At 34.7% G+C, this 26,077-nt stretch overlaps 5 protein-coding genes and 2 non-coding genes across 8 annotated transcripts; 3 read left to right on the top strand and 4 right to left on the bottom strand.

Moving 5' to 3' along the window:
* Nucleotides 1-318: 318 nt before the first annotated feature.
* On the top strand, nt 319-400 carry TRNAS-GCU. Its single transcript has one exon. It is a non-coding gene; the product is annotated as a tRNA-Ser (tRNA).
* Nucleotides 401-1,568: 1,168 nt separating this feature from the next.
* Nucleotides 1,569-6,453, top strand: LOC110604500 (WD repeat-containing protein 53). 2 transcript variants are annotated; one of them, XM_021742682.2, is made up of 10 exons: nt 1,569-1,752; nt 1,936-2,032; nt 2,616-2,677; nt 3,025-3,081; nt 3,433-3,492; nt 4,452-4,508; nt 4,672-4,714; nt 5,330-5,407; nt 5,517-5,962; nt 6,052-6,453. In XM_021742682.2, exons 1-10 carry the CDS (start codon nt 1,657-1,659, stop codon nt 6,139-6,141), a joined length of 1,086 nt encoding a protein of 361 aa, XP_021598374.1. In that variant the 5' UTR covers nt 1,569-1,656; the 3' UTR covers nt 6,142-6,453. The 2 variants fall into 2 exon arrangements, with proteins under 2 accessions (XP_021598374.1, XP_043808226.1); XM_043952291.1 differs by lacking the exon at nt 2,616-2,677 and having other exon boundaries at nt 1,611-1,752.
* Nucleotides 6,454-9,200: 2,747 nt separating this feature from the next.
* LOC110604661 (receptor-like protein 51) lies at nt 9,201-11,357 on the top strand. Its single transcript, XM_021742920.2, has one exon. The coding sequence runs from the start codon at nt 9,590-9,592 to the stop codon at nt 10,958-10,960; it is 1,371 nt and encodes a 456-aa protein (XP_021598612.1). The 5' UTR covers nt 9,201-9,589; the 3' UTR covers nt 10,961-11,357.
* A 930-nt stretch (nt 11,358-12,287) lies between these two features.
* Nucleotides 12,288-16,557, bottom strand: LOC110605299 (pentatricopeptide repeat-containing protein DOT4, chloroplastic). The gene has a single exon (XM_021743751.2). The coding sequence runs from the start codon at nt 15,209-15,211 to the stop codon at nt 12,575-12,577; it is 2,637 nt and encodes an 878-aa protein (XP_021599443.1). The 5' UTR covers nt 15,212-16,557; the 3' UTR covers nt 12,288-12,574.
* Nucleotides 16,558-16,699: 142 nt separating this feature from the next.
* On the bottom strand, nt 16,700-18,444 carry LOC110605300 (60S ribosomal protein L11). The gene is made up of 5 exons (XM_021743752.2): nt 18,292-18,444; nt 18,102-18,209; nt 17,943-17,985; nt 17,662-17,857; nt 16,700-17,029 (listed from the first exon to the last, which is right to left on the bottom strand). Exons 1-5 carry the CDS (start codon nt 18,292-18,294, stop codon nt 16,831-16,833), a joined length of 549 nt encoding a protein of 182 aa, XP_021599444.1. The 5' UTR covers nt 18,295-18,444; the 3' UTR covers nt 16,700-16,830.
* Nucleotides 18,445-18,484: 40 nt separating this feature from the next.
* TRNAE-CUC lies at nt 18,485-18,557 on the bottom strand. The gene has a single exon. It is a non-coding gene; the product is annotated as a tRNA-Glu (tRNA).
* Nucleotides 18,558-21,018: 2,461 nt separating this feature from the next.
* Nucleotides 21,019-24,611, bottom strand: LOC110605641. Its single transcript, XM_021744278.2, has 2 exons — nt 22,910-24,611; nt 21,019-21,693 (listed from the first exon to the last, which is right to left on the bottom strand). Exons 1-2 carry the CDS (start codon nt 23,809-23,811, stop codon nt 21,474-21,476), a joined length of 1,122 nt encoding a protein of 373 aa, XP_021599970.1. The 5' UTR covers nt 23,812-24,611; the 3' UTR covers nt 21,019-21,473.
* Between the last annotated feature and the right edge of the window lie 1,466 nt (nt 24,612-26,077).

The following is a 26,077-nucleotide window of genomic DNA, read 5'->3' as shown; positions in this document are numbered from 1 at the left end:
TTTGTTTTTTCTACTAATAATAACTATTGAATAGGTCTTGTAAACGATTTTTATATGTAATAATTGGATAATCATGATAAAAATATTATTTAGTTTAGATTTAAATACGAAATAAATAGGGAGAATGAAAAATAAAAGAGAATCTTCACTTTCTTTTATTTGAAAAATATTTTCTCATTTGGATGAAAAATAAAACAATTTGTTTTCTCTTTCCAAATACAAGAGATAAAATTATTTTCCTTTTCCCATTTTCCTTCCTCTCTTTGGAAAAAAATCAAATGCAAATTTATATAAAATTATTTCAGCCAACAATATGTTGTGGCTTTGGCCGAGTGGTTAAGGCGCTTGCCTGCTAAGTAAGTGGGGTTTCCCCGCGTGAGTTCGAATCTCACAGGCCACGTTTATCATTTTTTCTCTCTCTCTACTCTCTGGTCTTGTCTATTATTGTCCATTTTTTGGAATAATAAATGGAAAAGGTCGAACAGATACGACACTGCAAATAATCAAAATGCAGGCTTTAGCCTTTTTACCATGTCTAGTCTTCCCAAATCAAGTTCACATGCAAATTGCCTTATCATTTCTTCTTTTGACTTTCTAATTTGATTTCTTAACAACCACAGCAAAACGACACCACCTAGCTTATGAACCAAACTAAATAATGCCTTATTCTTTCCACGCATGTCGTTTCTGCTTATTTTTAGAGTCTCACGTTGAGTAAATGAACCTTCTACGTGAATCACATGACAAATCACTGTTAACTATTTCTAATATTATAATGCCAATTATGATAATAAATTCAATAATATAATTATTTGATGATAACTTCTAAGTTAATTGCTTCAGTTCAACTATATTATTAGCATCCATTTATTTGCAAAAAATAATTTATATTTTATAAAATTATTTAAAAAATATATAAATTAACTTTAAAATGTGGTTATAAATTACCATTAAAAGGAATTGAGGACTATTGTTAAAAAAAACAGGGCAAAAGGGTTTAGGGCAGTACTATTTGATTCAGATTGAAAAAATCGACTAAACCGAATTAATTTAAAAATTTAGTTTGATTTTTTATTTATTTCGGTTCAGTTTGATTTTTAATTTCAAAATTTTCGGTTATTTTGGTTCGGTTCGGTTTTAATCAGAAAAAAATTAAAAAAAACTGAACCGAATCGATTTAGTAATAATAATATGTTATTTTCAATAATAGAGAGAAATTAAATCATATTAGCATTAAAATATTTTAATTAAATTTTAAAATATTAAAAATAATGTGTAAAAAATAAAAAATTTATTAAAAATTGAAACCGATTAAATAGAATTGAATCAAACCGAATCAGACCGATTCAGTTCGATTCGATTTCTGATCAAAATCGATTCGGTTCGGTTTTGATAAATACTAAAATTTTAGTTTTTGATTTATTCAGTTCGGTTCGATTTTGAACCGAACCGATCGAATGCTCACCCTTTAGGTTTGTTAACCGGATTTTAAGCCCAAATAGGCCCAAACCAGTCCTCTTTGGGCCCAGTTCACTTCTCGCTGCAACACTGAGGCCTCGGCAACGAAGACGAGAAAAAGAGAACGAGGGGCCAAAGAGTGAAGACTGGCGGCAACCAAACCTTTGGTTGATCGAGAGAAAAGGGTGAGAAGTAGCCATGTCGGAACCAAGACGCTTGAGAGGTCACAAAGCCACCGCAACTTGCTGTATCGCCTCACGTGACCGTCCTGGCATAGTCGCCACCGCCGGCGAGGTACTTTATTTGTGCCTCACTTGCCTGATATTGCCATGAAAGTTTAATTTTTTTTTTTTCCCCCCAATTTTGGAATTCACCATTTGAGGTTTCGAGAATGATGAGTTATGACTCTGAATATGAGTAAATATTTTTTTGGTTCTTAATTTTGCCTTTCTCATTTAATTTGCATAATATAATTAGGATGGTTGCATTTGCTGGTTTGATATGCGATGCAAAGACGCACAATTCGTTATGGAGGTTGGACCGGAACCTGTCTCTTCATTGTGCTTTAAGCCAGGTGATTACTCCTTCCATTGGTTTACTTGCATTTTATATTAATATAAATGACATAAGTGCAATCTGTTTAGATAGTGTAGATGGGTATAGCCACTGGCGGTTGCATACCTGCCCCAAAGTGCCATCATTAGGCTGGATTTCCAATACCTGCTCTCTTTCCCCCTTCTATGTATCCAAAAAGAAAAGGAACTTGGATATTTTGAAGAATCCTTTAGTTGTGTGTATGAAGTCCTAGAAGGCTAGGATTTAGAAATAAGAGCTACAAGGATGTTTGGTTGCAGGGACATTGCTTACAAACCTCAGGATATTTGTACATCCATTCAATAGAATTTTATTAATTTAAATATCAATATGGGACTTCCTATGATTTTAGCAAATATGTTATCTATTCACTGGCTAGATGTATATACCCAGGTGTCTGCAAGAATTATTCTTGGTTGCAGTTTTAAATTGAGTGGGAATATTTTTATGAAAGTGTTGTCGTGTGTTATCTACATTGGCAATTCAGTTGGTTCATTGGTGCATTTTGAAAAATTTCTTTTCGGTTCCTCCCTTCTTAATCAAATGATTAATTAAATTCTCAGGAAATGAAGACATTATTTACGTTTCCTCAGGAAATGAAGTCAAGTGTTTTGATGTGAATATGGTAAGCTTTAGACAATACTTTGTTAAACCATTTGCCTCATATTTCCTTATTTCTCAGTATTGAATGTTAAACTCTTGTAACTTACTTCAAAGAGCTCATTTGTGTCCTGTTTTATTTTCACTAGAAAGCATTGCATGTTAAACTCTTGCAAATTATTCTAAAAGCTACGTATGTTCCATTTTATTTTCATTAGAAACGTGAATAGCGCAAGGTACAGGAATCGTCTAATTTGTCAAATTGTTGGTTCATGTTTCTTCTTTCTTTCTTTTCACTATAGTTTTTATTTCACTTTATTTTACAATATCAGTAATCTTGGTGATTATACCTCGTGCAATTTTTACTTGAAGGCTACGTCACAGAAGCTGTTGCAGAGCTACCATTACAACAAGGAGGAAATAAATCAGGTAACTTTTGTTATCATATACATCAGCTTTTTAATTTATGCTCACTTTTATAATTATGGCCAGATTTGACTTTATTTCATCTGATTATTGGTTTTATTTGCATTTTAGTTTCTTATCGTAGCCAGTTTTAGCAAGTGGTTGCAGTCAGGACATTAGTTTTTTATCATTCTTGTTTGAATGATCCAGGCCTTTCTTTATGTGGTTGCTAATTCTTTGAGCCAAAAAACAACTTCCTCCTTCCAGTTACCTTAAAGCATTTAGTCAAATTTATTCATGACATTTTATAGATTTTAGACGTGTAGTCAACCTTTTCTAGCAAGTAAAAAAGCTTCATATTTCATATCTCTGCAGATTGCTTGCAACTCAAAGTCAACATTTCTTGCTTCTACAGATGATAGTGGTGATATTAAGGTACTATGCGTTCCTCAATTGATTACTTCCCATTTTCTATTGTGGAACAAGCCTGTGCTAGAAATATTTATGTTCTGTCCTTTGTAAAAACTGGAATGAACTGGGAAAAACTGTAAAATGAAGTTGGCTGTGTGGAATTCTTTTCGAAAGCAGCACAAAGTGCTTCCGCATGTGTGATGTTGGATAATTGTAAAGTCACAAATACAGAGACAGAATATCCAATCTCCTAAATCCTGGGATATTTCAGCTATAAATAACCTCTAGATGAAGAAATGAACTTCATTAGATGCAAGATTGAAGAATAAGGATGATTCCAGTAATACTTACCCTTTTACCAACAACCTAGCAGTTAGGGTGACGCACCCTCCTCCTCCTTTTCTAAACTAATAATAGGTGGTCAGACTCTCAAGGAAAATAACTCCTGCTAAAATTGTTTATCACATTCGTGCCAACTTCTGAAATGAAGTTCTCCACTACATTGGGATGAGGTTTAACATGTAATTTGAAGGATGGCATGGAATACGTTATTTATCAGGCATTTTGATCATGCTATGACTACCTTTTGATACATCTTTCCATAAAATTGGGATGCATTTAAGATCTAAAGAGAGATTTTGTTTCTGCATACATTAACTGCCTTCTTTTTGGTAATATAGGAATATCTTGGTATTAGTACTCCAAGTAAAAGAAAGCAGTAACTTGACTTTTCTTCTTCCCCTGCTCCTTATGATCTGCCAACTTTTGTAGCTTTTTCTATGCCTTTACTCTTCCTTCATTAGTTTTTTCATCTCTTTCTCTCTCTCTCTCTCTCTCTCTCTCTCTCTCTCTCTCTCTCCATCTGGGGCAGTCCTCTTATATATATATATATATATATATATATATATATATATATATCCTTCTGCTTCTGTTTTTTTTGCATTTTGGAACATTAACAGCTGGTAATCTAATCTTTGTGGCAGATTATTGACATGCATCAGCATTGCCTTTATAAAACACTGAGAGCTGGTCACACAAGCGTATCCTTCCTTATTATTTGACAAATTTTGAAATGACTTTCAATATATGCATGGAAGTATGATGTATGTGCTTTAAGCTATGCCTTATTTCCATACTGTGTCAAAGCTTCTGGCTAATTCACTGTCAATCTTCAACCTTTAGAGACTCTTAACCATGCCTTAGATTTGTAGCAGTGTTCAGTTCATTCCTTGGAGAGCTTGGGAAGGTATTTCTTTAGCTCTTAGTTCTTTTGGTTTGGAGATCCTGATCCCTCTTCCCACCTTTTTTCTTCCAAGATGAATACACTGCAAGTGTACTTGCTCACGGCCAAAAGCCCAACCATGCATATGTTCATGGATAGCATCAATGATCAGATAAATGAAGTAATTTAATGTCTATTAATTTAGGTGCTTTTATCAAGTAGACTGTACACCATACATTCATCTGCTTGAACAGTGATTACATGGTTCATTGTTCAACGTAATGCCTATAGAAGTATGTAACTGGGCGACTAACCTGCCAAATTGGTCTGTTATATATGATGGAGCAGAAGACCAACCAGTGAAGGAATATTGATGGGAGAAGTGGTGGTATTCTTATGGACAAGCTTAAATCGAATTGTGGAGGCTTAAGAGTAGGTGCCCGCTTTTTGTTAAGACAATTGGAAGCATAAACCTCAAGTCTATCTTACCTGGTGTATGATGGAAGTGCATGAGAATGTTGCTTTTATATGGAACTCTTTTTTAATACCTTTATTAGCTTGATAATGGTGATTATTCTTGCTTCTATTAGGAGCTTTCTTGTCCCGGGGTGTATTGATCACTAATACAAATTTTGACAGTTATTACTGGAGGACTTGACTCAAAGCTTATCATTTGGGACTTCTCCAAAGGACGTCCAACCAAAATTGTGGATTTTGGTGTGTCTCCCTTGTTCTGTTTATAGATATCTTATTTTAGCTCAGGCATGACTCAAGCATATTGTTCTTTCACCTGCTAGATATGATTGTTGTTTTTTCTTTACTGCAGGTTCACCTAAAATGAAAGGAACCAACATGGCACAGAGTTTCAATCCTGCATTTGTTCATGCTATAGCAGTTCCAGATTATGATATGTTAGACACGTCAGGCAATATATGTGTTGTAGCTAGGGGTGATGGTGCCGTTGATGTGATCAACATTGAATCAGAGCTTGCTGCTACTAGGTCAAAGAGTACGACCAAAGTTCATAAAGGATCTCAATCAACACCCCCAGTTGCAGAAGGAAGCAGGTTGCATTTGGATTACACTTTGGGTGGTCATGTTGCTGCTGTGTCCTGTGCAGCATTCTCACTTTTTGGAGAGAGGGGGAAGTTTATAATTACAGGCGGAAATGACAAGTCAGTGAAAGTATGGGAGTGCTCCAGATATCTTGATGTTGGGCAAAGTGGTAGCAATAATAACATTCTTCATCTTAACATCAATTTGAGCAAAAAGGTAAGTTCCAAATAGCAATAACAACATTCTTCATCTTAGCATCTATAATCACTTGTTCTAACATTTAAATCCAACTTCCATGTTGGCAGGTAAACTGGCTATGTACCACTCCGACTGCATCAGAAAATCTTGTTGTCTGTGATACTACCAAAGTAGTAAAAGTGTATTCTGTTTTATAGATTAAAACTTGAAATCTTCATTCCCGAGTCTCTGGGAGGGCCAGCCCATTTCTGGCGCAGGACATCGTTTCCTTTACTCTCTTGTGTCGCGTCCATGCTGAAGAGTGTGCTTGTTCATCCAAAGGCAACTTCACTCTCTTGGGATTAATGGTTATTTTGTGTGCCACTCTCACTTGTTGAATAGTTTTATTTGTTGCAATATCTTTTTGGAATGTAAAAACTATCATCTTCATCATGATATGAGAATTAGGGGTGTCCCCAGTTTTCAAGAGTTTCAAAATGAACGAAAAAATGGTATTATTTTGATTGAAACCGTATCAAACTATTTATTTTGCTGTTTTGCTTCAAGGTTTCAAGTTCGATCTTCGCTTCTGTTGCCCTTAAGTGGATTTTAAATAATAATCAATGTATGAGATTTTATAATAACTTTTTATATAAAATTGATAGAAAAGAAGCATTAAACATCATTAGAAATAAAACATTGAAAAATTAAATTTGAACCATATAAAAAATTCAGTTCAGTTATTTCGGTTGAATTTGAACCAGATATATATGGATTTTCAGAGTATTGTCAGTTCTCATATTTTATGTTGTATCAATTTGAATAGTCTCATTGGTTAATGTTGTGAATTGTGAAGCATACTCCAAGTTTATTCTGCTTCAGATTGACTATCAACTTCCTCAAGCTTGTTATGTAGTGAATTTACTGAGTGTAAAAGAAATATTGCAGTGCTGTTGAATATATTTTAATTCCTTTTAGTTTTAGCCATATGAGCTCTTTGCTACTGTAATAAAACTTTATTTCTGTTGAAAGAAAGGATACATTCTGCCTCTCTCCTAGTGGATTCCACATCATACTCGGTCTAACCTCAATGATTAATTGATTCCTTCGGTTAACATGTCACTTTCTTAGCTGCTGACAAGGACCAAGGAGCCATGCTTGTTCAAGGACTATAAAAGATGCAGCTATCCAGTAGCCGGAATTTCTATGGCTCCCAACGGTCAGTCACATGACCATTGTCCTGAAATTTTACCGTTTCTTCACCACTGAAATGGATTGTTACACATGGAAAATTTTTTCTAACACCTGTACTTTTTTTTCTTTTGAAAGGTAAGGTCAGCATTGATACAAAGAAAAAGGTATTAAATATTAGGAAAAATTACTTTTTAGTCTCTGAGATTTAACGTAATTAACACTTCTATTCCTCTATTTTGGCGACCCAGCACTTAAGTCGCTCACTTTCTTTTCTATCCAAATTCGTAGTCCTTTTGTCCAAAATAGCCGTTTGAAACATGTGAATTGATAAAATTAACCCTCACTAAAAATCCTGCTATTTCAAAATCATAAAATCCAAATCCAAATACCTCTTCCTCTTCTTCTTCTTCTTCTTCTTCCTACCCTTTCTGCAACTTCTTCTTTCTTCTTCTTTCTTCTTCTTCCTACCCTTTCTTCTTCTTCCTACCCTTTCTTCTTCTTACCCTTTCTTCTTCTTCTTCTTCCTACCCTTTCTGCAACCGGAGAAAACATGAAAAAGAAAAAAAAAAAGAAATTTCACATTGAGATAAGGGTATTTTTGGAAAAAATTATCACCTCTCACCTTTGACTCTTTGACCAAACGGTTTAAATGGATGGAAGGACTACGAATTTGGACGGAAGAGAAAGTGAGAGACTTAAGTGTTGGATCGCAAAAATAGAGGAACAGAAGTGTTAATTACGTTAAATTTCAGAGACTAAAAAATAATTTTCCCTAAATATTAATGTTAAAAAACTAACCCAACTCAGATAGGCTAATACAGATCAAGACCAAATCCCATGGTTTTGTGAGAGAGAGAGCATAATCTAACATGCTGATATAAATGAATCTAACGACTTTGATTCGATTTTTTTGTAAGAAAGATTTCTGGGGTCCAATTCTTTTTCCATTTTTTATAAAAAAATCTATTTTAGGATTCAATGGTTTCTTTGGGAAAGTTATTCTTACACCCTTTCTCTTTCCTTTGCGGCAATAAATGCTGAGAGAAACGTAAGACCAAGGAAACCAAAAAGAATCCCAAAAACTTGGTTCTCACTGCTAAAACCTAAAATCAAGAGGAAAAAAAATACATGCTTGCTATGGAAGTTTCATACCTACATATGTATAATTGGGAGTGATGAAATTAATTTTGGGCAATGTTAGTTATTTCGGTTGAGAAAGTGATTGTTCTATATATGTAACCCAAAAATTATTAGTATTTTTTCCCCTTATAATTAGTTATAGTTTTTCTATTCTTAATTATTATTTATTATATGCTTCCATTTATAAGACGAAAAATATTAGATAATAATTATAAGTGATTATAATTAACATTTTTAAATGTCTAAATTAAAAAAAACATTACTCTTAAATATAATTTGACTAAATCTATAGTTTTAAGATTATATTTAAAAATATTTTTTTAAAAAAAATAATAAGTATTTAAATGTTTTTTTTTAAATTTAGGGATTTAAAAGTAATTTTATTTTTACAAAAATTATGTGTTTATTAAATTACTATTAAAGTTGAAGAATCTGATGGATAAAAATGTTAAAATATAGATGTATAAATATGTATTTAATCTTTTTAAATTATTTTTTTTGTATTTAATTTAATATATTTTAAAATTTTCATCAAATTAGTAAAAAAATATTAACTTGAGTGCAATTTATTCAAAAATAAGAAATTGAGAAATTAGTCTTTTTAGCTAAATCAAGAAATTTACTCCAAGGGTGAAATAGATTATTTAGTCATATGAAAACAAGTCTTGATTGAAAAGAAAATGAAGAACTAAGTAAGTCTGGCCTAGTAAATCAATATCTTTCTAAATAAATATGAGGTTATGCACGTAAATAATAAAACTAAATAATTTTAATTTTTTAATAATTGATTTTAACATTTTTAAAAATTTAAGTTTTTTTTTTTGTAATTTTTTAATTAATTAAGTTAGTTTTTGAAAGGTTTTGTTGGAACCAAGTAAGGAGGAAAAATAAAAAAGTATATATACATACAGAGGGGGAAGACAGCCAGAGCCAGAGCCAGAGCCAGAGCCAGCCTATGAGTTATCTCGAAACTGATTATGTCGCTTATTCTTTTATTACTCTCATTATGAGCAGAGTAAGCTGAGAACTTTGCTTGCTGGCTACTTGAATCTGTGTTGTTCTGGCAATTTATTTGGCCAACTTCATGTCGCCCATGGGATTATCAACTATTTACAATTTTAGTACCAGCATTTGTCTTGGCAGCCCACAAGATTAAATTGCATTTCTGCAAAATTATGACAAATCCAAGGGCATAGAAGTACTCTCAACTCTGCACCCTGTGAATCTAATCTTGTTCACTTCCCCCTGTTAGCTTCTTCCACTTGCAAACAACAGTGGATTCTAACATACCTCACAGCCTCAAACTCCCATCAACCTGCTTCTCTCTCCACAATGTTACCCTCATCGTCACCACCAAAGCCACCATTTTTCCTCTCTCTCTCCCTCCTCTTCCTCCTCCTCTCCTCCTCCACTAAAGCCGCCAGCAAAACCAACACCACCACTACCACTGTTGTCTCACCCACTCCTTCCCCTATCTCCTCTCCCACTCCACGTTCCACCACTTCTTCTCCTACCTCCGCCCCCACTACTCCCTCTCCTTCTACCCACTCCACTTTAGACCCTAAACAACTCAGAGCACTGCAAACTCTAGACATTCCCACTTCCAAGGATCCTTGCATTCAGCCCTCTCCTCACAACTCCACCATCTGTGACTCTGCCTCTCCCTTCCGCCACCTCGTTTCTCTCCGCCTCTCCAACTGCTCCTCTGACGTTTCTTTCTCCTACACTGCCTTAAAATCGCTTTCCACTCTGCAATCTCTCACCTTCACTAACTGTCCCATCACCCCCATTCGCTTCCCTTCAGATCTTGCCTTATCTCTTCACTCCTTTACGTGCATTAACTCTCTCAAACGACTCACTGGTGTCTGGCTCTCTCACTTTGTCAATCTTACCGATCTTACAGTGAGTAATGTGCCAGTCAATGCGAGCGGTCTTTATGTGATTCTTGGCAATATGGACGAGCTTAAGTCTCTTTCTATCTCTAATGCTAATGTCACTGGCTCCATACCAAAACATCTGCCTTTCAATCTTACCCATGTGGATTTTTCGGGTAATAAGCTCAAAGGAAGGATACCCAGTTCTATTTCAATCCTGGAAAATCTCGAAACGCTCAATCTTTTCTCTAATGCTCTAACTGGGGAAATGCCCACTAATTTTGGTGACTTGATTTCATTGAAGAATGTGTCTTTGGGGTCTAATTCGTTATCTGGGTCGATTCCAGATTCTTTGTCAGCAATTCCAGGTCTGGTTCATGTTGATCTAAGTTCAAACCAGTTCAATGGGACAATACCAAGATTTTTCTCAGAAATGAAGCATTTGAGGTACTTGAATCTTGCGAACAATGAGTTTCATGGTGTTTTGCCTTTCAACCTTACCTTTTTGAAGAGATTGGAAGCGTTCAAAGTTGGTGGGAATAGCAATTTGTGTTATAATCATACAATTTTGTCATCAAAATTGAAGCTCGGGATTGCTCCTTGTGATAAGCATGGATTGCCAATGTCACCACCACCAGCTAAAGATTCATCAGGAGGTGACAGTGAAGGTGATTCATCAGATTATGATGATAGTTCGAAGGACGATTCAAGCAATAAGGGAGGGAACCATCATGGGCCTAATAAGGTTGTTCTTGGAGTGGCAATTGCGCTATCTTCTATAGTCTTCCTCATTGTTTTCCTTATTCTTCTATCAAAAAGGTGTGGTTGATTGGAAGGGAAAATTTTCTTCTTCAAGAGTTTAGACTAGGGAAATTTGCTAATCAGAAACCAATTTTATTGCTTAATTTATACAATTGATTATGGAGAGGAGTGGCTGTAGAGGAGAAATGAAAAATAAAGAAGAAACAGAAAGAGTAGAGGGAGGAATAATTATATTGGTGTGTTATCTTTTTTGCTGCTTTATTATTATTATTATTATTATTTTGTCTTCTGCTTTAGTAAGTTGGATGGAGAGAATAGCAGTGGTTGCTTTTGTTTTCTTACCACCTCGCGGTGGAATATTGAATGTTTTTGAGGGAAAAGCAGGTTAATATTGATGATGTTGTATCACGAATTATGTACTTCTCTTGAGCTATACAAATATTAATTGATCACACTTTTATAAATTTGAGGCTTCTGTGTATGGTATCCTAGACTTTTGCTATTTGGTTTAGTTTGGTCTGTTCTGTGGCTAAAAATCATTTGCATGTAAATACTAATATATTCCGCCATCCCCACTATGCAGAATTGGTGCTTGTTTCAGGTAACGCTAATGGGTAATATGATTTTTCCGGTTGCAGCATTGCTTGATAACTATTTAGGGGGCAATGGGCTAAGTTGATGAAAAATTAAAATGGAAAGAACAATCAGTCGTTAGTGACAAATTCAGCAACCATGTATGGTTAAACAGGGTGAAGATAATGATTTCATCTCATTTTTTCCTGAGGTGTGAGAGAGGATTTATCATACAGGGCTAAGCAAATGGGATTGTGGATGATAAAGAAGGGCATAATTTCTACAGCCATTATCATACTCTCATGCTTCACTTCCTCAATATTCCAAGAAGACAAATTGCCTAATACATATGATTAATCAAGTTATGGAAATATGACACTTTTTGACACTTAAAAGGGTCATTCTTCCAACCTTTTTCAATTGATGGTTATAAGACTGAAACTCAAATATAAAATTTTAAATTCTTAAAAATTATTTCAGTATCATTAAATTAAAGCTCATCAGTAACTATTAGCTAGCCAGTAGCACCTGCATCATTTTGAATCCAGTAAGTTCTGGCACTGCATCACATGGAACTATTCCCATATTCCATCTTGAAAAGCGTGTAAATCTAACCTCTTTTACTGATTATTTATGCCCTGCCTTCCCATGAAAACCATTTCATTTCATCTTGGAGATTCTCCTTCAATCATTCACTCTGTCAAGAACAATAAAGAATTCGAGTCATACAGCATAAGCGGGCAATAGCTGGAAAAATTAAGTAAAAGAATTGGGGCAAAAATGCCTCTTATAATGCAAACAGGTAGAATCAAACAGCAATGGAGCACAACACAAGAATGCCATTTTTGTAATCTCCATCATTCATTATCTCTCTCTTATTCATGAAAAAGAAATGGGATGGCTTTCAGTTTCTCAGTAATATACAATACAAATTTGAACTGATGATCAGTTTCCCCAAGGTTACAACAGGGAACCTACTTAAATTCCTCATCTGCAAAATGGTTATCTTGACCAGTATATACGACACTTTACTGACCAATAAATAAGAGTAAACCTCCAAGTAGCTATGATAAGCTCTGTTACATTCAAACTCCTAATCCCACATGATTTACCAGAAACCTCTGCAAGAACAAGCACCATCCTTAAAATGATGAAAACGATTGGAATCTCTCATTACAATCTCCCTTTTCGTTATCTTAGACATGAACTTCGCCATTTCATGACAGTCCCCACAGACTCTTAAATTTTTGGTTACTCGAATCGTTTTGCCAGGCGGTAAGTTCAATATTCCAAAAGCCATGGCCAATTTCTCACTATGCCCACACAGAGCCATTTCCTTCTCTAGGTCATCTGCGTTAATCATAGCATATTTCATTTTAGGGAAGTAGCCTTCTTCCTTCATCTTTGATCTTAACTCATTCAATAGAGATTCCATCTTCTCGGATTGTGGGTGTGAACCATCTCCGGCAACAAATATACAAACTTTGCCCTTGACCTCTATCCAACTGCAGCCAGGATTTTTCCTTAAACCCCGCCTACCAATCCTCTCTCTTAGTTTTTTGACTTCATCCCATTTTTCAGCCTCAGAATAGATATTTGATAGAAGTACGTAATATCCTGTGTTACCAGGTTCTAGTTCAAAGACATGTTCAGCTACTTTCTCTGCTAATTTAACGTCATGGTGAATCCTGCATCCACATAGCAAAGCACCCCATATTGTGGCATCAGGTGCAATTGGCATTGACTTTATGAATTGATATGCCATTGACAGTTTCCCAGCACGGGCTAGAAGATCCACTATACAAGCGTAATGCTCCAATTTTGGCTCAATATTGCATTCATGTTGCATAAAGTTAAAGAATCTCCACCCTTCATTTAGTAACCCAGAGTGACTGCAAGCATACAGTATAGAAATGAAGGAAACTTCATCAGGCTCAATCCCTGCTTGCCTCATCTCACTGAAGGCAGCAATAGCTTCCTTACCAAATCCATGCATTCCATATCCAGCAATCATCACTGTCCATGAGATCAGATCTTTAGTGGGAATCATATCAAATAGTAACCGTGCAAGAGCTAATGCCCCGCACTTCATATACATGTCAACAAGTGCATTGGCAACATGTTGATCAGAAAAACAATCATTTCTCAGGACAAAACCATGGATCTCTCTGCCTCTATCCAGAGCAGCAAGGCTAGCACAAGCTGGAAGAATACAAGCCATTGTTCTCCCATCAGGTTTTAATTCTTGTAACATTGCAAAAAACAGACTAAGAGCTTCATTGGGAAGACCACTTTTAGAATACCCTCCGATCATAGTATTCCATGAGATAATATCCTTCATAGGCATCTCCAAAAACACTGAGTTAGCATCTTTCATGCTTCCACATTTTGCATACATATCCATGAGAGAATTACACACAAAGATATTTGATTGCATATCGTTTTCCTTGATGTAATTATGCACATCCTTGCCATTTTCCAGTGACCCGCTACAAGCGCAAGCATGAAGAATTGTTGTAATAGAGAAAATATCTGGTCTAAAACCTTCACTTCTCATTTTATGGAACAATCTAATAGCCCCTTCAGACAAACCTTCTCTAGCATAACCTGCAATCAAGGAAGTCCAAGATACAACACTTCTTTCACCCATCTTCTCAAAAACTTGAATTGCAGCATTCAAGTCACCACATTTAGAGTACATATCAAGTAACGTATTAGCAAAGGTTATTCTCCTATCAAAACAGGCTTTTAAAGCTAAAGCATGAACTGCCCTACCCAACTGAATATTACCATAATTCACACAAGCTGCAAGGACACTGATTACAGTAGCCAAATCCATGTCAACTCCCACATGCAACATCTCTTTGAAAACCAGCAGTCCTTTCTCGGGAAGATCATTTTCCACGTAACCACTTACCATAGAGTTCCATGAAATAGTATCTCGGTTGCTCAATTCATCAAACAACTTACGTGCACTTTCAACTTTTCTAATCTTGAAATAAAAATTTATTAGAGAATTGACAACAACAATATGGCAACCAAAACCCAATTTCAACGAATACCCATGAGCCCATTCACCTTCCTTAAGATTTCCTAGTGCTGCAAAACACTTCAAAATGCTGGAAATCGTATGCGAATTCACTTCAATTCCCAAATCCAACATCTTCCTGAATATATGTACGCTTTCGTCAAAATCGCCGATTCTTGCATACCCAGTTAACATTAAATTCCAAAGAAAAACTTTCTCATTTGCAATCTCATCAAATATTAACCTCCCTTCTCTTATGTCCCCACAACTTACATACATAAATACGAGTTTTGTTCCCAAAGCACCAACAACTGGAACCCCATTAGAGCAAATAATCGAATGAACTTGTTTGCCATCTTGTAGAGAGTTAGTCTCAGCACAAAGCTGCAATACTGAACAGTAAGTACTACATTCAATTTTGGTTTTTGGAGACATGTGAAGCAATTCTATGGCTTTCCTAAGATTACCCACTTCAGATAATTCACAGATTTTTCTGTTGCAATCAGATATTTTATATTCTTCTGCTTTAGTAGCCAAGGACGATATGGATACCGTGGTACAAGAACTGTGTAAATGGGATGACAAAGGTGTAGAATTTGAATATGCTTTACCAGAAAAGAAGACCTTTTGAGATTTGACAGAGCTGTCTCTGTGGTTTTGGCTATGTGAAGAGATACAGAACTTTGGTGGTACCGTTTGGGCCATGGAAATCAACATTGGATGGAGAAAAAAAAGGAGGGAAACGAACTTTAAGAAGAACAACTAACGAGTGGAACTTGCAGCTGTTGGGAAAAAGAGGAAAAGGAGACGTGTGTTTGCGTATATAAACTGGCCATGTGGCTTGCACGCGCTGAGGCAAGACGTGGCCTGGATACTTCAGCAATAATAGAAACGCAGATCATCTCATGTAAGGGTATCTGTAAATCAAATCCAATTGCATAATCAATCTTAAAAGGTTTCCTTGAAAACATGAATGCAGTTATTTCCTTCACTCAGTCTTCTATCTTCCTGTTAAAGCCGGGAGAAGCCGTTTACACTCTGAATTTAGGTATTTCATACTGTGACCCTCCTAGAATTTTATCTCCATGAATTTCAATTGGTAACTGTAAAGATGTTATTCTTTAATAATTAGTTGATTCTTTTAGTTTTAGAGATAAATCTGCTCAATGCTTTTGCAAGCTTCTCAATTTTTGGAAATTAGAATCTCTCTGTGTTGTTACATTTCCTTCTTTCTGTTGATTATATTAAAAAGAGGTGATTTCTACCTGTCACGAATGAAACTCTGAAACAAACGTGAAGATGCCATGATCATGGCAGCAATAGCATTTAGTTGAGATTTACCGTAGGACGTCGTCAAAAAACCCTTCTATTTGTATCTTTCTTTTTTTCTCTCAGAAAATATGTGATTGAGAACGGCATGCAGCTCTCATAGGCATATATTTGAGGTATGCAATGAAACTAAAGTGTTTCACTAAATCAACGAATCTTCCCCATCATACTTTGAATCCACATTTGACTTACAAATGTTGCATCAGATTTAAGAATGAAGCAGCTGTCACACATGAAGAATAAAGATATATTAATCCCTCGATTACTAGAAAAACAGGGACAAAGGATTTTTTATATGTGCCGTTATTTAGCCTACAGAGTTCGGAAAATACTAAAATTAGTCCCTCTAGTTACCCTCTTTATCACGCTCCTCCTTCAACCTCTCTTCAACTAGTAACGCAACTGCTACATAAAGTGCATAGTTTCATCAATCATTACAGTGAAAAAAATTGCAACAAACATGTCCCAAATTTCCAAGTCTGAAAAGTTCTCCGTTTCCAACTGTGGTGGCATTTAGAACTTGCGTTCCCATCCCCTGCAAGTTCTCACACACAACCATAAATCATTAACTAAAAATTTTCCATTGCAACCAAGGGTGCCCACTGATCGAAAAGGTAATCTGCCACCTCAATTAACCAACCAATACCATTCAGTTCGCAATTACCATGGTCAGATAATGGCAAACAGCTGACAGATAAACCAAACGATGCTCAATACTGGATTTTTTTTTTCGAACTCACTACTGGATTTTTTCTTTTCTTTTTTTTTTTTGTTTGTAATGGCTAACAATCACTTCAGCATATTCTGCTCACAAATAATAAAGCATAATTTTCACAATTTTAGCATAATCTACTCATATAAATAGAGAACCCACAGTAAAATAATGAACCAGAATTAGTATTCGAGCTAGTAACCATTCAAAAAAAAAAGTTTCTAATTCCAAGAAAACAAATATTGTCCAGCCAAAACATGACAACTCGCCAAAACTTAATATAATCCAACCACTTCTAAGCTCCAATAGCTTGGGACTTGTTAAGGATGACACCTTCGTATTTCACTTGGAACCACTTCATGGCATCCTCCTTTGTCACCCTGTGTTGGATTCCAACACGTGACTTGCATCTTCGGCGACGACCCACACGGTAACCTGGGCGCTCGAGAACAACAAAGAAGTCCATACCATAAATACCAGTTGATGGGTCATACCTGAAAATAGTTGCAAAGGATTCAAGTCAGTTTTCAAGTTCAATTAAAAAAGCAAAGCATTGATCCTGGAAGAGATAGAGAAAAGCGAAGCCTTTTAACTCCATTTCAACATCACCAGTGCAAAATCTATGGTAACTACAATCAAACAGAAGGCATACCAATTCCCAACGACTCCATAATATGAATGATCCCTAAAAGTAAAAAAGTGAGAGAGTTGCATATACCCATTTTCTCAAGAATGAAAAACTGGCAATAAAATAGTGCAACACCAATAAATTTGCGATGAACCCCAAAACTGGATCCATAGAAGGATAAGAAAAGATAATAAGCAGATGAGAATTACAGTGGAACTGAAGAGTCCAAGTTTATTGCAATTCCAACTTCATCAACCTAGGTTCTGACTCTACACGGTAGCATTGGGCATGCTAACACCCATGCGACCAAATCAACACCTATACTTCATGCAACCATCCCAACTATCTAAGTTGACAAACTGATTCTAGCTTAGGACCAATAGTGCAAAAGTGAACGAGTATCAAAGCCCATTCATATCACCATCATAAACAGAAAACGCACTTGCAACTTCAATAAATACGAGCTACATTAAACATAATCAACCACATAAAACTTACTTAATTCCAAGATCAATGTGCTCCTGAATACCAAATCCAAAGCAACCGGTATCACTGAAGTTCCTTCTTAAAAGTTCATATTCCTTGACCTTCAACCCGCTCTCAAGCAGCTGCATGGCCTTGTCTCCCCTCACAGTCACATAGCAAGCAATCTTCTCATTACGCCTGATCCCAAAAGATCTAACAGTGTACCTAGCTGCTCAATGCAATTACCAACAAAAAATTAAAATTAGAAAAAAAATTAAAAATAGCACACAAGTAACACAGTTATGAAATCATACCCTTAGAGAACACAGGGGTCTGACCACTGAGTTGCTCAAGCACCTATGAACATATAATGCTATTTAGATAAGCATCGACTAAGGAACAATTTAATTTTCGGCTTTCCTTTTGGAAAGCAATTTAGAGAGAATGGAAGATATAGAAAAGAAAAGGCAAACCTTGGCGGCACGGGTAAGACGATCGCCACTTTCGCCGACGGAGATGTTAAGTACAAGCTTCTGCACCTTAATCTCCCTCATGGGATTTGAGAGCTTCTTCTCCGAAGCCTAATTTAACAACCGCAAACACAGTCAGTACATCACATAAAATAGCCCTATTCAGAAACAGAGGAAGAGAAAGAAGAGAGACCATTTGTTGCAGTTTAGACGCGCGCTTTGATGCAGAGAAGAAGAGGCTGTGGAGAAGAACGTCTAGGTAACATCCGAGGAGTTCGTTTATAAGCGATGAAGACAGGGGCTAGGGTTTTCTGAAGCGCAGCATGTAGGTAAATCAAATGACTTAAATACCCTTACATGTGGTAAAGGCCAAAAAGAAAATAATTTTCCGTTGACGGGAATCGAACCCGGGTCTTTCGGGTGAGAGCCGAATATCCTAACCGACTAGACTACAACGGAATTATTGCTTTCGTCTCTTACAACTCCACTCTTCTAAGGTAATAGACGAGGTAAAGTTTCGAATAACTAGTGTGATTTGAAAAATCTAATAATTTTAGTTTAAAACTAAAAGAAATGTTAAATGAAAATATTCATGAACAAACTCCAGGAACTCATAAATAAATAAGTTTTCAAGAATTAACCAACCAATTTTGCAAATTAAAATTTAGCTTATTAATTAAATAAATTTAAATTTTGATTTTGAACTCAACTCATTTAGAATACAGTCAAATTGAATTTTATTAAGCAAGTCAAATTGATTTTTATAAGTAAGTTTCAAATGCTTTATAAGTAATTTGGTTGATTTACAGCTATTTTCATTATAAATATTTGGGTAAACTGGAATTTAATCTTTCTGATTTAGTGAAATGTAACCTTTTGTCCCTCTGTTTTAAAAAATCTTCAATTTAGTCACTGTAATTTTTAAAACCTATGACATTAGTCATTCCCGTTAGATTCTCAGTTAAATCACCGTTAATTTTAGTTAAAAAGACTAAAATACCCATTTTTCTTCCCGATCTTCTTCTTCCCATTCCAAGCAACCTCCACTTCTTTCATGGAGGAGACTGCCTAGGCTTCCATTTGGCATATAATTGTATATAAGCAATCTTGTGTTTCGATTCCAACAGCAACCCAAGAATCTGACAATGTTCTTGTGTCGGATAGAACCTAGGGTTTTTACTTCAGTGGAGAAGGAATCCCGAACTCCCCTAATGTCTAACCTGTCATTTTGAGAGTCTTTCTCTGCAGCCATTGTTGTTGGCCACAGCTTCTTAACTGCAATGACTTCTCCATTTTCTAGTTCTGCACGATACACTATTCCTGAATATCCCTTCCCAATTACATTGGCTTCCACTAGGCATTTCAGAACTTGTTCTACTGAAAAATTTAGCTTCTGAAATGGGGTGAAGTGCCAAGGCCATGAATCCCCTCCCATCTCGGATTCGCAATCATCTCTCATCAGTTTCCGAGCTCTGAAAACTGCAATTGCTCCAAAAACTGCCATTGCTATAGTTAAGGTGATAAGCAATGCAATGACAAGTTTAAGTCTATGTGATCTCTTCAATTTACTGTTATTTGACATGCTCATCGATGTGGCTTTTCTAAGGAAACATGAGTCTCGACCCTTAGAACACAGTCCCTGGTTTCCTGCCATTTCTGTTTCTGATAGCTGTTGGAAAAGCTTATTGTCGGGAAGATAGCCTGTGAAATTATTGTGAGAGATGTTTAGAGAAACAAGATTTTCGAGTCCTGCAAGTGCCATTAGATCTCCTTCCAGTTCATTGTGTGAGAGATCAAGAATGGATAATTTGTTCAGAGCAGAAATCTGGGGTGGAATCGTCCCAGTGAGTGCATTCCAACTCAAATTCAAAGAAGATAAAGAGCTAGGCAGAGTGCCTCGAAGGGTATTGTTGCTTAAGTTCAGCATCTGCAGCTCATTGCAATTGCCAATTTCTGCTGGCAGCGTTCCACCAATATGGTTTTCAGACAAGTCGGGGAAACTGAGGTTTTTCAGGAGCCCGATTTCCTTTGGAATTTCTCCACTGATTCTGTTATTAACAAGCCGAAGACGAATAAGAGAGACACAGTTTCCCACCTCACCTCAGGAGGAATCGAACCGGAAATGTCGTTAGCAATTAAGAGAAGCTTTGTCAGGTTCTGAAGCTGAAACAGGCTTGGAGGTAAGCTACCAGTGAGGGCATTTTGTGACAAATCTAACGCTTCAAATCCCCAAACCTCTCTCTCTCTCTAAACTGATTCTTATCTTAAAACTCAACCCAGCACAGCTTCCTTTGCAAATAAGCAAGAACAAGAGAGAGAAACCAACAAAAACAAGAAAGATTAAAGATTTTCAACCACTCCACCATCTTCACCTCGGGGTTCTGTTCTTGCTTCATCTTTTTGGTAGGAGAAGAAGAAGAAGGAGGAGATCGGGAAGGAGAAGAAGAAGCAGAAGGAGAAGGAGAAGGAGATCGGGAAGGAGAAGAAGAAGAGGAGGAAGAGGAAGGAGAGATAATGGGTATTTTAGTCTTTTTAACTAAAATTAACGGTGATTTAACTGAAAATCTAACGGGAGGGACTAATGTCATAGTTTTTAAAAATCACAGTGACTAAATTGAAGATTTTTTAAAACAGAAGGACAAACGGTTACATTTCACTAAACCAGAGGGACTAAATTACAGTTTACCTTAAATATTTTATTAGGGTGAAATTTAAATCCATATATTCATTTAACAATATGGGTCCAAAATGATAGTTTAAGGAGGAGTAATTTTGAAAAAAAAAAGAATTATGCACGAGTTCAATAAAAAGAGATTGAGATTTTTGAGTCGAGATGAGCTGATAACTGGGAGCAAAAGCTTACCTGATGATATTAGTCACAGCCACAACCAGCAAGCTGAAGATGTTAATAAATAGGAAATGAACAGCCAAACTAATATTTCCTTCTAATTAATTGTATACTAATTATTTGTATATCTATATCCACCAATTTGTGATCTCTGTAACTCTTTAAATAACACTTTCCCATCACATAGACAGGAAAAAGAAACAGTAAAAATAAATAAATGGAAGAAAACAGAAACCCCTTCTCTCAATATTAGAGACCTGTCCTCAACTTTGTCTAGAAAGTAAGCGAGCAACTATACAATCTCACAGCAGAGTAAAATACCGTTCAAATTATGGAACTCTGTCGTTGAAATTTGAAAATTTTCCAACTTGAGGACTCCAGTATTTCAGGCCAAAACATGAAGACAATGGAGAATGTCTTGGCAGGCATTGTAGAGCACAACGAACATTGCAAGCAAGCTCTAGACAGGCAAGCAAAAGAATTCTGATTGCAAGAGAAGAATCTTTGAGAACTCTTTTTGCTCCTTGTTAAAATATATTCACCCGGAAAAACCATGGGAGTACGAAAGCTATTACAAGGCAAGACATCAGGAAGTTGCAAAAGGGTTGTCCCCGCCAACATCCTCTGGCTCTGTCTGATGAACTACTGCTGCTCCCAATAAATCTCCTTTGATTCCACTCATCCATAAACCTGTTGTCCCCAACACCTGTAATATTCTTTGCTGTCTCCCCACAAATTTCGCAAACTCTGCATGAATGATATTGAGAAAACCATCATAGTGTCGTCCAATGCAATCAAGAAATGAGACAAATAAGAGGCTGGATGTAGAATAGTGAAATACTTTGTTGCAAACTATGAGTAAATGATAAGAAAGTTAATGATGGAATATCAACAAAGATCAATACAAAAATGTTGGGGTTTTGCTCATGTGCTTATGGACACCCCTGATTTGTCTGTAAACATCATGCTGCCAATGCAAGTTCACAACATTGAAGTAATGTGGACTCACAGCAGAATTTCTGTGCTCTACAAATGCACACGCAGTCATAGACAGGACCCTCCTATGGGATGAAAGATTTTTCATGTACCATGTTACATAAGATATCTTGAAGATTAACAAGTCGAATAAAAGCAGAACAGCTAAACCAGAGAAATTGTAATTAGGACTAATTTGCTAAAGTAGGGCAATCAGACATATCCCAGAACCTCTACAACTCCGATAGCACAAACTGCCTTCATGAATAGCTGATGAAAAAATTGCACCTTTCTTGTTTCCACTGGCATTTGGTATTTTATAATTATAATAAAGGAAAAGTTGCAATGGATTGGACGTTGCTCTAGCATACAAAGCAAAGGATTCATCCATATTCCTAAATTGAAGCCATTATTCGAGCTGCAAACTTATGAAATGACAATTGCTGAATTCAAAGTTCCATGCACAGAAACTGAAAATTCAAGGAACTCGGAGGCAAATCATTTGCCAACTTTAAAACAAATATATCTTGGTGGTAGTCCTCGATCGCACTTTAAGTCCATGAAAACTCTTGTACATATTATTTTACTTCTTGGATAGTGAATATCAAGGTTGAAGGAAGAAGATGGTAGGTATAAAACTTTTTTCCTTCTATTATCAGGACGACTTTCTCTTGCCTTGTCCCATTTTTAATTCTTCACCAGAATGTCCAACATTAATGGAAAACAGAATAAAAGGAGAAAGTTTTGATCTTTCAAGCAGTTTACCAAATTTGAACTCAACTTTGCTTGAGATCATGAGACTGTAAACAAGCTGTTTAAATCAACTATAAATGCATAATAGCAACACGGCTTTCATTAGCAAGCACAAGATAGTATGATAATCCACTAAAGATTAAAAATCTTAATCCGATTCAATCTATATCACATATAAACAGGAAAACACAAACTACACACCAAGACTATGTTACTGATTAACAAAAACATTTACCTGTTTCCTTTCAGCTTAAACCAGGCCTCAGCACAATAAGCATGTGCAATGCCGAGCTCATCTTTGCACACACAACCAAGCTGGATTAGATCCATAGAAGCAGTGGTTTCAGTAGTTTCTGCCAACCCCTCAGCACCCAAGTGACAAATCCGACAAACCCTTTCTCCATCCCCATCCTTATGACTGCCTCCTCCTCCACTAGGACATTTCATATCAATCACACATGATTGCTTCTTCTCTTTGCACACCTGTGTCTTTGATTTATCCATCATTACTTTACTCGATTCCAAGCCACAGCTCTTGACTTGCGACTGCTCGTTTCCTTCTCTAATAGCTATATTCTCTTCAGAATTTACAATTATTACTGTCTCAAGAACAACTCCATCAATTGAAATACTGGAGACCCTAAGACTTTCTTGCTCAACTTTATGCAATGCCTCGCTATTTCTTTGTGTAACAAATGCTTCCTGATCTCTTCTCTGAATATCTCTACCATTTAACCTCGGTTCATCAATTTTTCTAGCTGAATCCTTATTTGCTCCACCAATACTCACGATCTCCCCTGAATTTATCACAATCATTCTCTCAAGCACCACCTCATCAACAAAATTAAGTGAATTCCGGCTGGTTCCTTCATCCAATGGCTCACCAATTCCCTTTCCATTGCTTGCTTCCTTATCTCCCACTCTCTTAGCTAAATCGAGTCTGTTCATATTTGCATCAAAATCCCGATTTTCCCTCCTAGCACTCACTCTTTCTCCCAAATTTGGAACAGATGGATTTTCCAACACAATTCTATTATCCGAATTGCTTGAATCTGCACTTGAGGTTTCACTTGTTCCTTGATTGGATTGACCCAAATTTCCAACAATTGCTTTAGTTTCATGCGTTTCTTGATCCATTAATCTGTCTTCGCCAATATAGTATCCACTAACACCTCCAAAAAGAATTTCTATACAATTATCATTTATGCAAACATGTAGCAGCTATCTATCCAAGCCCACCATAATATCTTCCAGCGAAAGAAAATCAACAAACCAAACGAGGCTGATAACACCAATTGAGGTAAAAAGGAGATCTTTTGATGGGAAAAACAAAAACCCAGATGATTACCTACTCCTGAAGAATAACTTAAACTCCACGTATAATCCCCCCAGTTATCTCTCAATAAAAGGGTTTACTTTCACTAAAGGAGTTGTCTACAAGCTACCCACATCAAATACTGTATCTACACATATTCATGGCTACAGGTCATGTGAAAGAGATAGCGATTCAGTGGAGAAAAATGAGTGGAAATAGCAAGAGGTGGAGTGGGAATCGGGAATGAGTTGATTACCATCTGTTAAATAGAAATAATATCTTGTATTCTAATTAGTAATTCAGGGGAAGTTAAGGAATCTAGTCTGCATTAAGATTGTCCTTTGGTTACTGTTTTAGCCGTAAATCTTCCATAAATACAAATTTTATTGGGTATGAATGCTAAAGGGTAAATGATCTCCATTATCTCTAAATATATAGAAAGAATTCAGGATCCAATGATTTTTTTCTTTTTTTCTTTTTTAATGGATAATAAAGGACAGAAACTAAGAGACAATCTACAGGTGAGCCATGGTGGAAGAGCGCTGTGTCGTTTTTGGGTTTGCGGTGTGTTTGGACACTTTCTTTGTAAGATAGTCTTAGGTTTCCTCTAGGTATAGAGATTGAAAATTACCTGTATTTCTTCTCTTTACAGATTTAGAAAAAACAGAGAATAATAGTAAAACTATTAAAAAAGATAAACAACTCAGTTTTTGTTGATGGGTTTTCAATATTCTTCAAAAGTGTTAATATTACCCTGTAAGCGAAGGCTGTTACCTTCACTGTCCTTTCAGTGGCACAACTATTTCCATGTATGTTATTAATATTCATTATATATATATATACATAATTTTTTATATATTTATATTTATTATATTTTATATAAAATAATTTTTAAATAATTATTAATATTATAAATAATAAAAAAATATCATTAATAAAATATAAATATTAATATAAAATCTTAATTAATTCAAATTTTTTATAAACTTTAAAATAAATAGTAAAATTGTCCTTTTCAAATGAATATTTAAATGTATTAAATTTAAATATTATAGTTTCAATTTTTATTTTTTATAAAAATTAATAGTTATAAAATTTATAATAATGAAACAAATATAAAATATATAAAAATATAATTTATAACAAAATATAAAATTTATTTTGAAATTATATTTTTTCATTGGCTAAATCTATTTTTAAATTATATAATCGAATTTTTTATATAATTTTTATCAAAATTATATATTATCGATAAAAATAATTTATATATTGATTTTTTTTTTCGTACAAATTAATTATAAAAGTAAAAACAAAATAAACAATGTCGAAAATAATTAATATTTATAAATTAAAATATTATGTTAAAAATTTTTAAAATAAAGAGATATATAAAAAATAATAAAAATAATAAATATAATATAATATTTATTTTAAATTTTAATTTAGCATATTAAACATAATTTGTACTGATATAAACTATTTTTATTACTCTTTTAAATATATATAAAAAAATTAATTATAATATTACTTTATTATCTTATTCTTTTTTCTAAAAAATAAGATTAATATTATTAAATTTATTGATTATTATCTTATAAATTTAAATTTTTTATTTTATAATTTAATGTTAAATTATTAATTTAATATTTTAATATTTTTAAATAAATATAAAATTATCATAATCATTTAAATAAATTCTATTATTGCTTTATTATCCTTATAATCAATGTTTTGAATTAAAACACTTATCTATCAATTTAATATTATTAAAGTTAAAATTTATTTTAAAAATTTTATTTCAAAATATCTATTTTACATGTATTTTAAAATTAAAATAATAAAAATAATAACTTATTATCTTATAACATAATATTACTAAATTTATTAATATTTTATAATTAATTTTTAAAAAAATATTAAAATATTAACATTTAAAATTAAGTTGATTCTTAAAATTATAATCTATTATTATAATGATTTATTTATTTATTTATAATTTTAAGTTAATTTTTTATTATTTTTCAAAATTTATCAATATTGAATGTATTATTTTGATAAATTTGCATTGAAATTTTAATTATTATCTTA

This window comes from Manihot esculenta, chromosome 17, assembly GCF_001659605.2.
Source record: "Manihot esculenta cultivar AM560-2 chromosome 17, M.esculenta_v8, whole genome shotgun sequence".
Taxonomy (NCBI): Eukaryota; Viridiplantae; Streptophyta; class Magnoliopsida; order Malpighiales; family Euphorbiaceae; genus Manihot; species Manihot esculenta.
This window is presented reverse-complemented; position numbering and strand designations above follow the sequence as displayed.

Excerpts from the sequence above, each read along its gene's own strand:
- LOC110604500 (XM_021742682.2), top strand. The coding sequence starts at position 1,657 with ATGTCGGAACCAAGACGCTTGAGAGGTCACAAAGCCACCGCAACTTGC. Across the intron at positions 3,493-4,451 it reads ATGATAGTGGTGATATTAAG|ATTATTGACATGCATCAGCA; the intron begins GTACTATGCGTT and ends TCTTTGTGGCAG. Across the intron at positions 4,715-5,329 it reads TCCTTGGAGAGCTTGGGAAG|TTATTACTGGAGGACTTGAC; the intron begins GTATTTCTTTAG and ends AAATTTTGACAG.
- LOC110604661 (XM_021742920.2), top strand. The coding sequence starts at position 9,590 with ATGTTACCCTCATCGTCACCACCAAAGCCACCATTTTTCCTCTCTCTC.
- LOC110605299 (XM_021743751.2), bottom strand. The coding sequence starts at position 15,211 with ATGTTGATTTCCATGGCCCAAACGGTACCACCAAAGTTCTGTATCTCT.
- LOC110605300 (XM_021743752.2), bottom strand. Across the intron at positions 17,986-18,101 it reads GTCTTACCCGTGCCGCCAAG|GTGCTTGAGCAACTCAGTGG; the intron begins GTTTGCCTTTTC and ends ATATGTTCATAG. Across the intron at positions 17,858-17,942 it reads GACCCCTGTGTTCTCTAAGG|CTAGGTACACTGTTAGATCT; the intron begins GTATGATTTCAT and ends TGCATTGAGCAG.
- LOC110605641 (XM_021744278.2), bottom strand. The coding sequence starts at position 23,811 with ATGGATCAAGAAACGCATGAAACTAAAGCAATTGTTGGAAATTTGGGT. Across the intron at positions 21,694-22,909 it reads TTTAAGCTGAAAGGAAACAG|AGTTTGCGAAATTTGTGGGG; the intron begins GTAAATGTTTTT and ends TCATTCATGCAG.